Source organism: Dromaius novaehollandiae, chromosome 9 (genome assembly GCF_036370855.1).
Source record: "Dromaius novaehollandiae isolate bDroNov1 chromosome 9, bDroNov1.hap1, whole genome shotgun sequence".
NCBI classification, from domain to species: domain Eukaryota; kingdom Metazoa; phylum Chordata; class Aves; order Casuariiformes; family Dromaiidae; genus Dromaius; species Dromaius novaehollandiae.
The window spans coordinates 23446833-23462936 of record NC_088106.1 but is presented as its reverse complement, the minus strand read 5'-3'; the positions used below and the strand labels follow the sequence as shown (position 1 = coordinate 23462936).

General features: G+C 40.9%; 1 protein-coding gene across 8 annotated transcripts in view; it reads left to right on the top strand.

The window, feature by feature from the left end:
- PXYLP1 (2-phosphoxylose phosphatase 1) overlaps nucleotides 1-16104 on the top strand; it is a 60735-nt gene that overhangs the window by 29925 nt on the left and 14706 nt on the right. For 4 of the 8 annotated variants that reach the window (XM_026109678.2, XM_064516932.1, XM_064516933.1 and 1 more), the window contains exons 3-4: nucleotides 13471-13632; nucleotides 14549-14675. In XM_026109678.2, coding sequence (XP_025965463.1) covers nucleotides 13471-13632; nucleotides 14549-14675 — 289 coding nt within the window. Of the gene's footprint in view, nucleotides 1-4524; nucleotides 4705-6191; nucleotides 6341-6794; nucleotides 6991-11253; nucleotides 11391-13470; nucleotides 13633-14548; nucleotides 14676-16104 lie in introns of those variants that run through there. The other 4 variants (XM_026109680.2, XM_026109682.2, XM_026109677.2 and 1 more) reach the window with 4 other exon arrangements.

The following is a 16104-nucleotide window of genomic DNA, read 5'->3' as shown; positions in this document are numbered from 1 at the left end:
CTGAGTTTTGCTTTGTGCCTGCCTTAATCCCCACTGTGCTTCTGCACCATGAGCTGAAAGCCCAGCCGTTTTGTGGATGGGTTAGTTCTCCTGTGTGTATCCATTTCAGTTGTATGTAATATTCTTCAGATAGTTGTTCGTGTTTCTTCTTGATCCTCTTAATTTTCCTCCTGAGACTTACCTGCCAGGCAATTTTGTGTCTTTTATTCGTGCTTTTGCTGGGCTTTCACTTTTGAAATGACACAGTGGCTTACTCCATCCAAAGTATCTTGTCATCTGGCCATGCAGATTTCTGAAAAACTTACCCTGTCTTGTGGGCCTTGCATATCTGCTGTGACTAATAACGCTTCTAAGCTGCTTCTATACTGATTTTGTGGATTTGGATGCTTTGAATGCCAGCAGGTAATTTTTGATTACTCTTTTTAAAAAAGTAGTCTCTGTTCCTGAAGTTACTTCCCTTTACATTTTTAAAGCTCTCTCACCGAGGGAAAAGCAGTGCTCGCATATGCTGGCGGGCATTGTGGTTGGTTTGTTAATGAGGCGGGGGGTCTAAGCACTTGTATTTGAAAGACTGAGGCTTGTATAGAGTTGCTGCAGTGAAATATGGGGCCTTGGTAAGGGGAAGTGATCTCTGTTTGATTTTATTTTATTTATTTATTTATTTATTTTGGGAGGGGGGAGATGTTGGGATTAAAAGAGAAGCCCTAGGTACATAGTGCAATTTTAGGCTTACCGACTGTGCAAGTTATTGCTGGATGAACAGAAGAAATATGAACCATCACCTTCCTCTAAGCTGGTTTCCTGCAAGTATCCCAAAGACATCAGTAACTCTGTGGCAGAGAACACTGTTCTGAAGCTTTGAGCTCCAGCAGCTGTGCCCCTCGTTGCAGACTTCACCAGCAAAAAAATCTCTCGGGCGCCACTGCATTAAATACCTTGTATTGGGGTTTGCTACTGGCAAGCCTGTGGTGGCTTTCTGTACCCTGGTGTCTACTGGGACCAGCAGGGAGTGGGGCATGCCAGCGCCAGGTAGGAAATGTACTGGCCTATGGTGCTGAGAGCGCTTTCTTGAGCAGGTCAGTTGTTGGACGTGAGAGTTGAGATTAGATATGAAAAAGTGCTAATTTAATGCAGAAATTAAATTATTGATTTGCATTTGTAAAGTTTTTTATAGAAGGACACTGATGTAGGGAAGTGCCAGGTGTCTGTGGACTGAACTTGACTGATGGCGTTAGCTGTTTAATACATTAATTTGTCTTGTGCCTTTGCATGGCTGAACCGTGGACACTGTGTTTTATTCTGGCTGTGGGGTGCGACCCCCTGGGAGAAAGGGAGATAACCATACCTGACCCGGGTGTGCAGAAACAGGAATACTGCTGAGAAATGCAGCAAGCAGCTCACTGGAGAGGTGTCAGGAAGATCCTTCTGCTAGTGCGCTGATGTACAGTTTGTGCAGCCCAGAAACGAGTGGCTTACTATCCTGAAACCAAGGGAGAAACATCTAAAACCATAATGGGCAGGGCAAAGGTGTGCTTGTAAGTCCTTTCATTTCTTTGTTTTACCTAGGTACTTTGTGTTTTCTGTTTTACTAGCTGGGTGTTCCTACTTTGCACTGTCATGCAAGTTGACTCTAGAGTCTGAAAAGCCATTCTGAGGTTTTTGGCATGTTCTCCAAGGCGGTCCCTCAGGGAGAGAAGCAAACGCACCGCTTCAGCTTCAAAGCTCTAGGTGACTAGCAGCTCCTATCATTTGGTCTTTCGAAGAAAAAAGCATTTTATCCAGGCCGATAGGAAACAATTCTGCCCACTTCCTGCCCACATCTGTTTAAGGAGTGAGAGCTCAATGGCAGGGGCTCTCTGCTCTTGAAATGTGATTTCCTTAAAGAACAGGCATAGGGGGAACATGCACATTTCAAGAGCAGAGAGCCCCCGGAACTGTCAAGCACAGAAAGCATTGGCAACACATCGCTAGATAGCGGAACAAGAGCAACCACTGCTTTAAAATCTTGTTGTAGTGCCCATGAATTTTGTTAGATAAGCAGCAATGGCTGGATCTACGATATTTATAAAATAATGCTTTTGGTCCATAAAAATTATTTTGTTGTTGCATCCCAAGCCCTATTTGGTAGCCTTTAGGGCATGGATTTGGTATAATCGTAGTGCTTTTCACAGCCCAATGAGAGGTGGCAGCTATACAGATAGATTGATAGGAATGACTTAATTTATAGCATCATGTTGCAGTTTATGTAACACTTCTCATTTGTGAATCCCAAACAAGCTGGTGGTAGGCAAGGGACTAGCAACTGTTACCATAAATAGTGGTGGGTATTTTTATTTTATTTATTTATTTATTTATTGCATCTTGTCACTGACTAACCTGGATCACAGGCAATACCTGATTTCAGTGATGCCTTCAAAGAGCAGGAAATCTGTCTAGCTGTCTAGGTAGGGGATCCAGACCCTTTCATGTTGACTGGAGAGCCAAGCAGTGAGGTAATTAAAGGAAAGCATTTAAGGAAAAGCTTTATTATGTATATATCTTTGAGGATTTTGTTTTCTTTTTTTAAAGAGAGTGTATTTAATTAATGGAAATATAAATCCTTTGCTTGTTGAACACTGTCGTTTGCAGTGTAATAGACAAGTAGAATAAAATATGCTGAATTACTTTCCATTTTGGTAGCAGAAGTGGAAAATGACTGTCCTCTCTAGAATTTGAAAAGGTTAGCACTTACAGTCAGCACTGCTGTTTTATTTCTGTCAAGCTGAAGATCCTGGAAGTTATTTAAGTAATTCCATATGCCCTTCTGAATTGTCAATTGAAAAGTGATTGGAAAAAACACCCAAACTATAAAGCCATTTCAAAACCACATCTGGACTGAACAAATACAAGCACCCATTGTATAATTTAACAAGTCTGATTGAATTTGATCCCCAAAACATGACACTTCTAGGCCTTCCTTATACTGTGGTGCAGGAATGATTTTCTTAGCATATTCATTTTCCTTGTGTAAGCCAGGTTGGGACCCTGTAAAAAAAATCAGCAAAGTATACAGATAATGCAGCTGGAAATAGGAAACTTGTTCTCAAAAATCCTGGTGTGAGTTGGGTGTGGTTGATAGAGCTACCATGCATGGAGGTCACGTGTGGTTGGCTTGTTTTATTTATTTATTTTTGAACATGGACACATGGACAAGGCAACCTGTGGCCTTCCCCCTGCTCCAAAGTCTGGAAAAGAAGGTGGCCTTGAGTCAATACCTGTCAGCTATGGCTCCATGGGATCTTAGCAGTTGTCCTGAGATGAGGGAAAGCTCTAGAGAACTTTCCAACTTGTGACCCAGAAAATAGCCAGACCGGTAGACCTTGATCCACTGCTGGAAGTTGTAGAAGATTTGGACTATTTCTAAGTCTGTGGAAAAACAGCTAAGAAAACAGTTTGCAGTAGTTCTGAATTTCCCATATAGAGATTTGCATCTCTAGTGGAAAACTTTAGGGATCTGAAAATCAAGAAGGCTGAAAACTCTTGGTCTAAAGTTAAACTGAAGAATAAGCTTTTAAAGTTACATTCCATGCAACACAATTATGTCAATATTGATTAGTAAAATTGTAGCTGCAACTTGTAAGCGCTTCTTAATCATATCTGTTACAGGGGAGGAGGAAGGACTGTGTTGTGAAAACTCATACTGGGGCATGTGTGTACATCTGCTGTAACAGGGCTATGCTTGTAGCACTGCGAAGCATGTGAATAGAAATCCTCGATATGTCTTCCCCTCCGTGAGAAGTCTTCTCTAGCATGACACTTTGTTCAACTGAAATTTAGCTTGGTTCATACTTGAGCTCGTGCATGGTGGGAGACCATTGTCAAGTCATTAGTTTTGTCTCTCGTAGCCTAGTATAAATGAATTGTTTTTAAAAAATGCCTAAATTAAAGAAAATGAACACTTTAGAACTCACTCTCCTTTCAGCTTAACCGGATCCAACTTCTACCAGGTTAGTTAAGGCACATCAGCATCCTTCTATCCCTGCCAAGGTCCCATTTTCTGTCAGTATCCGTGTGATGGGCAGGCTGCTTCCTAAAACTAGTTTTCGTACGCTTTAAACAGAGAAACAGCGTTTTTATTTACTTATGTAGTTAAAAATGCCTCAGACTTCTAGGGGGAAAATTGCTCTGTAGCAGAGACTAGTTGTAAAAATTTAATGAAAACTTAAAGAACTGGGGGGAAAAAATAGAAAACCTATGCTAAAAGTAGCATTTACTTAGATTTCATATTTCTAATGGACATAAGAAATAAGAACATAGCAGTAAACAACTTAGCAGAATTTGAAAACCTGTGTGTTCTAATATTGACCCAGATAATGCAGAAATTCGCTTTACAAGAGTCAATGCAGAAATTCGCTTTACAAGAGTCAATGCCTTGAGGTGTGTGTGCGCGTTTGGGGAGGAGAGAAGTTTGTGGATTTCATCCATTTCTCTTGGCAGGTTTATGTTTATATTTAAGAGTTCAGAATATGATGTTCCCTTCCACAGGTCTGCTGGAGCGTTCCTCATTGCCTTCAGAAGTAATTGATTTTTTTGCTGTTGGAAAGGAGATGTATACATATACCTGATAGGATCAATAGAGCTATTCGAGTGGACTTTAACTGCTGGTGTCAAAGTGTACCGTGGTGAAGGCTACTGCAGAAATCTGTGGGTTCTGCGGTATGAAACGTATGTATTCAAGGCTGCCATAGCATGTGTATTTCAGCACTTTTGATTAGAAGTACTGGTTTGACAGGAATGTTTATTCAATGGTTTCTGCTGCTTGGTCACTACACTTTTAAATACTTTGCATAAATTTTTGTAATACAGTCTCTTCTTGAACTCAAAACATAGGATGCTGGCAATAGGATTGTGCTGTAAGTCAGCAGACTCCAGGAAAATTGCCTAAGCTACTGTGATCTCTCATATGGGAGAAAAAACAGCAGTGACAATCCAGAAAGTGAAAATATTTCAAGTGGGTATATGTCTTGGCGCACCTCAGTCCAGAATTCGCTCACTGCTAGTGTCGACTCTTTTTGAGTGCTCGGACGCTCAGGGCAAGGGATCTGCTGTCTCTGCTTGGTGTTGCTCCCATCCCACTCCTCCATGGGTGCCATGAGGCTGGAAACTCCTGCCCGCTTCTGTGACAAGGTTGATGAATTTCTGCTTCGGGTCACCCCCTTTCATGCCTCTATTTTGAAAGCATTTTTAAATGTGTAAGAAGGGAAGTGCTTACCTCTGTTGCCCAGCTACAGTTGCAGTCTGGAAGCTGCATGTATGTGACCTTGAGACACATACTTACCACTGCTGGGATGAAGTATTGTGGAGAAATTACACTCCTAGCAACCTCCTTTGGCTTGTCAGGGATTTGTCAAAGGGGGGCTTTCTGTTGTTGCCATTCTAGGTTAAATTTGGATTTCTTTCTCCATGCTGTTCTTTCTGTTGTCCCCTTCCCCTGTAGCTCTTTTCACTCCTTGTCTTTGGAGGGGCGCAGAGAGAAGTTAGCAGCCCTGCGGGAAGAAAGCCTTGAAGCTTGGAGCCCATGGTATGGCAGAAAGGGCAGCAGTCTCCCAGGGAGCTTTCTGCAGAGAAAACATCTGTGCTCCAGGGCCTCCCAGCTGCGCTTCCTCCCCAGTGGGCAGAAAACGCGGTAGAAGAGGAGGAGAAAATGGAAGGGCAGATGCTCCAGGAAGCAGAGAGGTGGCGGAAGAAGTACATTCAGATATGGGTGGCTGGGAAGGAATAGAGGCTCCAGAGATACCGAGGACTGTCACTTCTTCAGAAGTTCAATGTGGACTATATATGTATTTTTTATTTCTGCTTCTAGGCCATGCATTCAGAGGCTTTACAAAGCCTTTTTTAAGCTTTTTATGCTTGTTTTTCTTAATGGTACTTGATTGTTTTACCAGTGTGGGGCTAATAAGCCTTTTCTGTCCGTGTGATTATCCTCAGCATTCACACGGAGCTCGTTAGTAGCTGTGCAGTTGTGCATTATGGATAAAGGCAGTCGCTGTTAATAGAGCTCGTACCGTTAAACTTGCAAAGCCTGTGTTCAGCTGTAAGAAGGAATAAAATGAGAAGGGTGGATTGTGTGTCACACAGAGATATTTGAGCTCCATTGATGTTCAAATATGTGTTTGTAGTTGGAAGCAGCTCTAAAAGTGACCCTAGGGACGTGCTCCTCAGGCGTGAACACAGGATGGCAGGGATCAAACCCGGTGCGGCTGAATGTCAGAGCTCCTGCCGTGCCGTTCCCGCTGCGCCTCGCTCTAAAACCGACAGCCTTCTGCCTGCTGGCTTGTCCTGTGTGCTCTGCAGCCCACAGGTACTTCCCCTTTTTTATTAATATTTTTTCCCCAAAATTGTTTTTGTTTCTATATATATCTTCACCTGTTTTTCTTCCATCTGTTGTTTTGAAGCACTCCTCCCTTTTCTGATTATTCTTTACACCCTCTTCATCTACTTTTCCTTTTCTATCTTCCAGTTTTTCAGAGAGAGAGAGAGAGAGAAAAAAACCAGAAGGGAAGTCTACATTCATCAGCAGAATTTGAAGCCTGACTTTTCTCCTCTGTGCTAGGCAACCTTGTTAGTGCCCTATTAGGAGCAAAAAAGAAGGAGGGGGGGAAAAAAAGGTGGAAGAGGAATAAATAACTTTTTGTGTTCTCTGACATGCGCATTTATGTGTGTGGGGTTTTTTTTTTTTTAATAGCATATTAGCATATGGTTACCTACATTAGGGTGTTCCTGCATTTCTGCTGTGTGGCTTCGTTTCCATGTGACTGTTTTAAATAGTATGTTTGCTTGGAGCTGAAAGAACCTTCTGTTTTATAAATGATGAAAACTTGAGGTCTGCATTTAGTCAAGGGAAAATTGAGGCTAACATGGCTACTGGGGTTGCTGCGTCTCAGGCTGGTTGGAGTTACAAGGGAGAACTGAAATGGAAAATCATTTTATTGCCTGTCTTTCTGCTTTTAGGTAAATGCTAAAATGATTTTTTTTCATGGATAAGTCTGTCTTTTATGTAAACAGTGACAATATCTTTGTGTTTTTCAAACTGAAGCTAGGATTGCGGGAGGGAGAAGAATTGGTAATGGACTGATTTAGCATTTAATTTCATGTTTCTTCTCCATGAACTTGCGCTTTGTCGTATGTTTGTTTTTCTGCTATACTGAATTCCTGTCCATTTTGTGTTGGGCTTTTGTAGCCCTAATGCAGACTGGGCTGGCTCCCTGCTTACTCTTGAGTGTAAGAGCTGATATGATGAACTTGACATTCTTCTTGTATTTAGTAATTGCTACAGTCAGTATAATGAAAGCACTTCTGAGCGAATCTCTCTCTCTCTCACTTAGAAACTACTTTTCTAGTTTTTGTCTTTTTCGGTACATTTTCTAGCATTTGGGAACTGTGGTAAAGGGAAAAAACTGACAAATTAGCTGTATCCTCTTAAAATAGGTCACATTTAATGTACACGGAAAACAAAACCATCTGTAATAACTTTTCAGAGACCACTGTTTATACTTACTAGTAAATTTCTCAGCCAAAGTTATAACTTCATTTAAAATTTTGCCTTCGGGTTCTGTAGGGCAGTTGCTTTGATGTAAAACAAAAAATGGCTGCAGGTTTTTTGTTTGATTACACTGTACACCGCTAACAATTTGAAAGAAAGTGAACATTAAAGGCAAACTTAGGGTAAAATTTTCTACCTCCATTAAGTTAGTGTCTGAGTTTAGACTTCTTGTTCTAATTTTGTCAACTTAACCAAAGTGTATTTGAACTCAGAGACGAACCCCCCCCTGCGGGAATGACTGCCGCGGCGCTTGGCGGCTGCGGTGGTGCCGGGCGCTGCGGGCTCGGGGAGGGCGGCTGCGCGCCGGCGTTGCGTGTGGCCGGAGCAGCCTGCCTGCTCAGTTTATTTCATGCCTCAATTTTTTCTGGTGCGGTGGGACACCGCTCAGAGCTGCTTTGAGGTCTCTTTCGTTGTAATGTTTCTGTAAGCCTTGTATTTTTGTCCTTGATAACATTTTTTAAAATTGATGTCTCAAAGTAGTTTGTGTGTAGCTTCTTTAGTTTTAAAAATAAGCGTATGAATATTGGGAAAGAAAATGTTTTCTCTCCCTCTTTGTCATCAAACTACCTCTATAATAATACGTTTGTATTCTTTGTAGTTTCAGTGTTGGCAAAGTTTCCAGAAATATCACCAAATAAGTTTCAGATATTTTATTAACTGCCCTGACTGTGGGAAATACACATAGATCAAAATCATCTGTTACATTTGTTTTACGTTGTTTTATTCCTGGCATAATAAAAAGTGAGCTTTGAAAGTCAGCAATGTGAAGATCTTTCTCAAAAACACTCTTAATCAAAGATTTGAGTATGACCGTATGTTCACTGGCAGACTTCTGTTTTGTGCAGGGCATGTTGCAGTGAACTAATAGACCAGTTCATATAAAATAATGTTAAGCTATAAAAAGCTGTGTAAAAATTACATAATAGAATTCTAATCTTACAGTGATTTACAGCTGAAAGCAGCACGGAGTTAGGAAAAAAAGATGGATTTCAACTCTGTACAAGTGACTTTTCTTTCCTGCTCTGAGCTATGTCAGCCTGGTTTTACTTGTGGTCACGCAGGGACCAAAAACCCCGCTTGGGGAGGCAGAGGTGGGATTGATAGCGCGGAGGAGGACTTTCACTAATGAGATACTGGGATACAGGGAAAATGGATGGTTTTCAGAGCTTTGAATAGCTGCTCCTTGTGGCGTAGGAGGTACCTGAATGGAGGAACGAACGGAGCCTGCTACGCAGTAGGGAGCTGGAGAGGATGAGGTGTGCCCAGCGGGCCGAGGCAGCTGGGAAACGGGATAAGTGAAGGCAACTGGGGAGTGCAGAGCTCAAGTATGGGGGGAAACGGAGGGAGGAAGGAGAAGACGTTATGAAGAGGTGAGGCACTAACAACATCCAGGGAATGGCAGAAAATGAGAAGCTGTAAATAACTGAGGGAGACAACTGAGACTTCAGCTGTCCCTATGGAAAATACATGTGTCGTTATTTGGGACAAGAGGAAGCACTGAGAGGGGCAGGACTCCATGGGTCCTCATCGTGGCCAGCCGTGAGGAGCTGTGACGTGAGAGGAAGAGGAGCAGCTGTCCTGCATGGGCTTTTTGGGGTCACCGTGCTGGTGAGGTTGAGCAAACAGACCACAGCTTTCCTACTGGAAGTCATACCTCCTTGGGCTCGTGTTTTCCCCTCTTCTGAAATACTTGCTATTTTGATGTGTATGTATGTATTTAGTAGAGATTTTCACTGAACTGCCTAGACTGGTGTCCAAATCATACTTTTATTTCTTAATACATACAGCTGTATTAAAGACCTGGGTGTTTGCATAGTTTGGCTGATTTCTTCCAATATGTGTTATTTCACGTATGTTCAAAGTAAATGCTACCTGTTGTGGCTGTGCCTGTTTAGGTGACTGGAGTTCTTTGACCTTGCTGATAATTTTCTTTACTCACCTATTAACAGTTTGTACCACATAAGTCAAATATCTTTGGAAATCCAGTCAACATGTTTATGCCCTTGGGAGGTTCACAGTCAGAAGCTCCTTTAGCCCAGTCCTTATCTGAGACACTTGGAAGCAGACAGGGCGGTAGCTGTTTAGTGGGGAGCTCCTGTGCCCTTTCTTCCTCCCTAGTATAATCAAAGCTTATTCACTAAACAGTATAGGTAATATTTACCAGCTATTACTAAGTAGTTAATTAGCAGCATTACTTAAAATTTAGGACAGTCCGTTACCAATTACTTTTATTCATGGTGTGAAGTATTGTTATTCCTAATCTTTCTCAGACTCCATTTTCAGTTCGTGGGAGAGTCTTATTTTGCACCCAAAGCTGCCTTGTCTGAAGAGTCTCCTTTAAGGGTTTTTTGTCAGTGGCTTTTGTGAAATTTAAACATGTCATCTGATAATTCTGTAGATACCATTTTTAATATGCAATTTTACTTTTAATAATTTAAAAGGAGTAGATACTTCTTTTTAAGATTTAGTGGTTTTCCTTGTTCTTAAATTTGTCTGGCTGTGTTAAACTATTTCTTCAACTGATTTGTTTAGAAATGAGACTTGCTATCTCTAGGTAAAATATTTGGCCCCATGAATCCTAGGTACTTGATCTTAATAAGCTATTGTGTGCATCTGTTGACTACTGTACTTAATAGTTTTAGTGCAAAAATCGGATGTGTTCAGCTGACTTGGTACATTTTTGTGAGATTAAGTTAGCAAAAATGTTGTGGGGTGCTCTAGAGAAAAATTTTAACAAAAAGCTAGTAGTAGTTACTCTGAACACATTTCTGGTTAGGAAACTTGACCAATATAATAAAGCTGCCGTAATCTCCTGTTTTTGCTCTTTTATTAGACATGGCAACTACTTTCTCGTAATTTTGTTTATTCATAGAGGCCAGTAGTTACTAACATAACACATTCTTTGGGATTTATGTCCCAAATACAAATTCTCTGCAAGTCCCCTCCAGGCCAGAGTCATCAGCCTCTAATAAATGTTCCCCAGATTCGCTGTTATTGAATAGAGTTTCTCCATCAGTTGTTGGCACTGTCTCACAACGTACCGTAGTCTTAGCATGGGAGGAGCTGAAGAACGAGTCTGATAAGTAAATCAGCGTGGGAATGGCAGCTGAGCCCTGCAGTCTAAATGGCTAAACTCAAAACTGCAGTTTCATGTTCTCATCAAGCACAGTCCTATGGGTAATTGTATGCAAAATCTGAAATATCTTGAGGAAAGGCTTGAAGCCATTGCTCTCTGGGTATTTGCCATGTCAACAGTTCTAGCAAGGGTATGGAAAATACTTGAATTCTGGTTTTGGCAGGCGAAGAGAAACCATACAAATGTTAAAAACTGTGTATTGTACTAGAAGAATGAAGAGTCTGTGTTACATTAATGACTGTGAGCTTTTAAAATCTTTCCGTGTGTTTCCCTTCAGTTTGCTGTCGTCATTGTTCTTTGTGCGCACAACTCTACTCCAGAACAAATTTGCCTCTAAAATCAGGACCGGGAGTCAAGGTGCGACTGCGGAACTGGCCCAGAAGAATCAGAACTCTGTTTTGAAATTTGTTTTCTCTGCCTCTGCCATATTTTATTTTATGTTGTGTTAGTTTTGCCATAGAACACCAATAGTGGGAACAATATGAACGGTTTTCCCTCTCATTTTCCCTCTCAATCAGCTAGTGTTCAAGTTCCAGAAAATACTGACAGGAGAAGAATTGTGAACATTCATTATTACAAGTGTCGTCTTGTAAGGCTTGTAAATTAACTAGCGCTTTCATATCAAGACAAGCTAAAGAGCCATTGTCGGTACAACTCTGACCTTAAATTCAGGTATCGTGGAAGCATGCTTTTGTATGTCTGATGACTGGTAATGGTATTTCTGTTAATTTCCCTGCTATGTGTGAGTGTTGACTACATTTTTTTCTAATTAAATTTTTTTTCATGATAGCTTCAGTTGCATTTCAATAATAATACTAACATTCGTGTGCATTTTCTTTAAATAGCCAGTCTATTTGAGGCTGGCAAGGTAGCCGAAGGAGGGGAATTAGTGAGAAAAGTGATGGGCAGTCTAGCCCCTTCAATCTCCATTACTCTGTTTTCTCAAAGATTCATAGTAACACGGTCTTAACTATGCTCTGTTGTTGGTATCACTGTTGTGGGAGGTTCAAATGGTATCACCAATTACCAGTTAAAAGTAGATGTCTGAGTTCTACCAATTTAAGAAAATAATTGGGAGCAAGGAGAAGCAATCTTACCCTAATGAATTCTGTCCCATTAACGTTTTCTGTGATGTTGTTGTATAGAGTGGTTTTGCCTACCTTTCAACACAGGTGTGATAGTTGTGAGTATCTTGTGTTACTTTTTCTTTCCATCTCTAGCTTTTTTTCTTTCATCTTTCTCCTTCAGTCTGTCTCCTTTTGTCTTTCCTCTTCCCCCCTTCTTCCCTCCAGATTCGCATGATTTTTGGGTCATTTTCATTTTTGCAATAGCTGTCTCCAAGGATTGAAGAGGACTGACTGGCATTGGCTGATGTCCTGTTTGATAGTTCAATGTCAGTTTTTAAACAAAAATGATGAGGGACAGTTGGGCCCGTTATGGCTTAGTCCACATGCCCCACGTTTCTGAGTGCCCATTTGAAGCAGTTGTGGGTTAGTGGCCTTCCGGTTGAGATGTGAACATGCAGGCAATGGACTGCTTGCCTCCCTATGGAGGAGGATCACATACAACTATGACTGTGCGTTATATTTTTTAAAGCTTTTTGAGCTCATGCAGGAGAGTATTCAGTCATGTGAAACATTTCATCTGAGGTTTTTCTGGCATTCATTCACCTCTGCCATTCTAATCTAACTAGACTTTCTACTTTTGTTGTCTTATTGGTTATACCTTACATGTTAGGTGACGAATCAGAATTAAAATGCTTTGCTTTCTTCATAAACTGTATTTCCCAAGGGTGCGAGTTATTACTGTATGCTAAAATTTGTGACTTTTTCTACTAAATGGTTCCCTTTCATTAAATTATCCAAGTGGTTAAATAAGAATGACCAATATACATGCACACAAAAAGATGAAATTTTGCAAGAGTGACAGGATGCTCTGGATCTGTCCACTGGCTGCTGAGCTGGTGCTGTTGTGCTTAGGACCTCACATTTCTCAGGAGGTAATGAGACATAAAGCAAACTATTTTATCATTTTCCCTGAGGAAGTGCCCAAGTGGACAGGCAGTCGGCATCTGTGAAGCACTGCCTGGAGTCCGGTTCCTGGTGTAAGCGCTTGTGATGCTCGCTCTTGAGATCGGGCAGCAAATGGGTGCAGCCTCCTGAGCTGAGGCCTTCAGGCTTCCAGCTAGAGCAAGGCAGGAGAAGTTCATCACTTGAAAAGATCAGACTAAAGCAGAACAAGGAAGTCTGTCTGTTTTCAAGAGGTGTCTGTCTGCCTGACTTGAGCAGTAGTATGCTGAAGAGTCACAGCATTGGCAGTCAGTGCAGGGCGGTAGACTATGGTTGGTGTGTTGTCTGTGAATTATCTGAAAGTTGTGGGTTTTTTCTTCCTCCTTCTTCCTATTCATGCATGCTCTTAGAGCTTCATGAGAGACTGACAGAAAAAGCAGCTTCAAAAAGTGCGCAAGGCAAGGCAAAGTGGTTCTATATCCAGATGGATTTCTGCAGTGTTAGCCAAGCATTGACTTTGCTGAAGAGCTCTCTGGGCTTGCCTTGTTGACTGTAAAAACATGAAAAATTCACAACAAAGATCTATACTCTAGAGTGGCATCCTTTCATAGCAACTGTAGTCTTTGTATATAATTGTTTTCTTAAAAAAATAATTCCTAGTCCTTTAAGTTCTTCAACCATCCTTAAGATTTGTGGTTAGTAACTAACATTAACTTATTGCATGCATGTTTTGTATCTTTCAGTGCACTTAATCCCAGTAAACCCCATCAGGGAAGATGGGTTGAATCCTAAAAGCCGGAAGAGAATAATGCCTGATTTGCTGACTGAGCCCCCTGCAATAGATCCTGTTTATGAAGCTCACGTTTACTGTAATATTCCCACCATTGCCGAGCGCAGCATGGAAGGTAAGCTTTGTGCAGTCGTTGCTTGTTTCTACATGCTGACTTTGGAAATGATTACTTCCTGCATTGTCAGTTGTTCAGTGCTTGGAGCAAGGTACAGCAGTGCCAGCTGGTCACTGAATTCTATTGAATCATTCAAAATGCTCCACTCTTCTTTCCTTCCCTTCATATGCTCACTGGTGTCCTAATTTTTGGAAATGGTCTACTGCAAAGGTTCTGTTGCCAGTTAACAATGAACTGGAGTCCATAATGGGAAAGGGTGGGAGTGATATATTGAATATTTGACTAATAATGTTTATTACAAGTGAGCCGTATTGGAAATTGTTATTAATGTCTAAAATACAGTTGATTTATAATTCTGAAAAAAACAGAACTAAGTCATGTTAGAACTCCAGACCATTAGATGTGGTCAACTAGAAGACACTTTCATGTTCCTTACCCTGTTGCAGCTGCAGCAGCAAGTTAGCCTGAATGAATTCCTTCATTACTGTATCCCACTAGTGCATGGAAAATAAATCAGAAACTAGTATATCAAAAAGGTCTAAACTGGGCATGCTGCAAAATATATCTTTACAGTAGGGGCCTGGAAGTGGCAATACAAATGTGGAGGGAGTCTTATTGTGTTGGCAGAGACCCCGACTGAATAATTTCTTGTATGGTTGGTGGACTTTGGATGTGCTATGGAGAAGGTGCTGGGCACCTGATCCTTGTGTAAGTCCTCTTGCAAATTAAAGTGAAATGTTCATTGGGACAAGAAGTTGTTATCTCTTGTTCCACCCCACCCCCCCGCATTGCAACACCAAAGTTATCAAATTTATTATACCTGTTTTTTTTCTTAAAGCATTAGTATTCAGCGGAAAGATTTAGGTAACATTCACTTTATTTATTATTATTATTATTATTATTATTTTTCACTCAGGTCATGCACCTCATTATTTTAAACTAGTGTCAGTTCAAGTGTTGATTCGACATGGCGATAGATACCCACTGTATGCCATTCCCAAGACAAAGAGACCTGACATTGACTGCACATTGGTGCCTAGCAGGTAAAATTCTTGGCTTCTGTCATTACTGGATTCAAGTATTGTTTCATATTTCTTCTGTAAGCTCTTCAGGGTGTGGCTTCTGATCTCTATGTACTGTGGTGAATTAAAATAGCTTTATGATGGGTGTACAACATTTCCTTTGAAATATTACATTTTGCTACCAGTTCAAACCAGCAGAATTCTGGGTATTTCTATTTCTAATTAAAAAATTAGGACTGCATCTGCTCTATATAAAAAGCAAAAGTTGTTTAATTTAATATTTAGGTTACCATTCCCTATAGATAAGCTTCCTCACATTTTAAAAATGTGATACTTGTATTTTATATTATCTTTGACTTATTTCTTTTAACTTTTCAGAAATATAGGCTATGAGAGTTTTCCCTTAAATGAATGATTTATATCAAATTTATTTCAGGAAGAAAACATGCAGGTTGTACATTTAATTATTAGAGTACAGGCTAAACAGTGCATACAACTGTTTGCTATTTAAAAACTACCCTTTTTTGTAGTTACCACTGACTGCTTGAAACTGTCACACATCAGTTTTCTGTCTCTGACTGCCATTAAAATGTCATTTACCTTTTTATTTCAAAATATTGTGCTTCTGTCTAACATCATGTCATTGTAGTTCCTGATGCTTGTCTTCATATCATGATCAGTTTGAGCTATAGATGTGCTCTGAATGCTTCTCCTTTTAGAAGAAACAGTTCTTTCTTCTTTAGGTTTTACTCATTGATAAAGATGAAGTTCAGTATAAAGCAGTAGAAATAAACAGGGTGATGCAAGTTCCAAAACCTTTGTCCCAGCTTGCTGGATTACGTGTGTCCTTTTTCAGTAGGATCGGTGTATTTCCCCCCCCCCCCCCCCCCCCAACAGCGAACTTTCCCTGTGAACCTTCTGAATGGAACAAGAACACACATGTTAGCAAAGCCTTTTGGCAAATCTACAGCTTTATATTGCTATCCACTCAGTAGGGCAAGAGTGACGTGTGGGGATTTCACTGTTGGGCGCTGCCTCTGCTTGGTGTGCATGCATGCGTTACTGGGGGAAGAGGCATCATGGGGCTCCTGGTATACTGGTATACAAAGCTGTGCAGATACACCGTAACCACCTTTTTCCAGAGTAGCGTGCAATCTCCTCCACCTCTAAAGAGACGGTGCCCTGGCTTTCCTGCTGCAGAATCCTTCAGAGGTGGCTTTGTGCTCTTATGCTGAAAAAGCAACAGTGGTGAAAGCGCATTTCTGACTACTAAATGTATCAAATGTGTTTCTTGTCTTGGTAGATTCACGGGCCATGTTCCTTAGACTTTTATTAGCCTCCCATCATCGACAGCATTTATGATTTTTATCTTTCGTATCTGAAATACTCTGTCCTTTCAGCTTTTTCTCAGTGGGTTTTTAACAAAAGAATATCTCTGTAGGAGAATGTG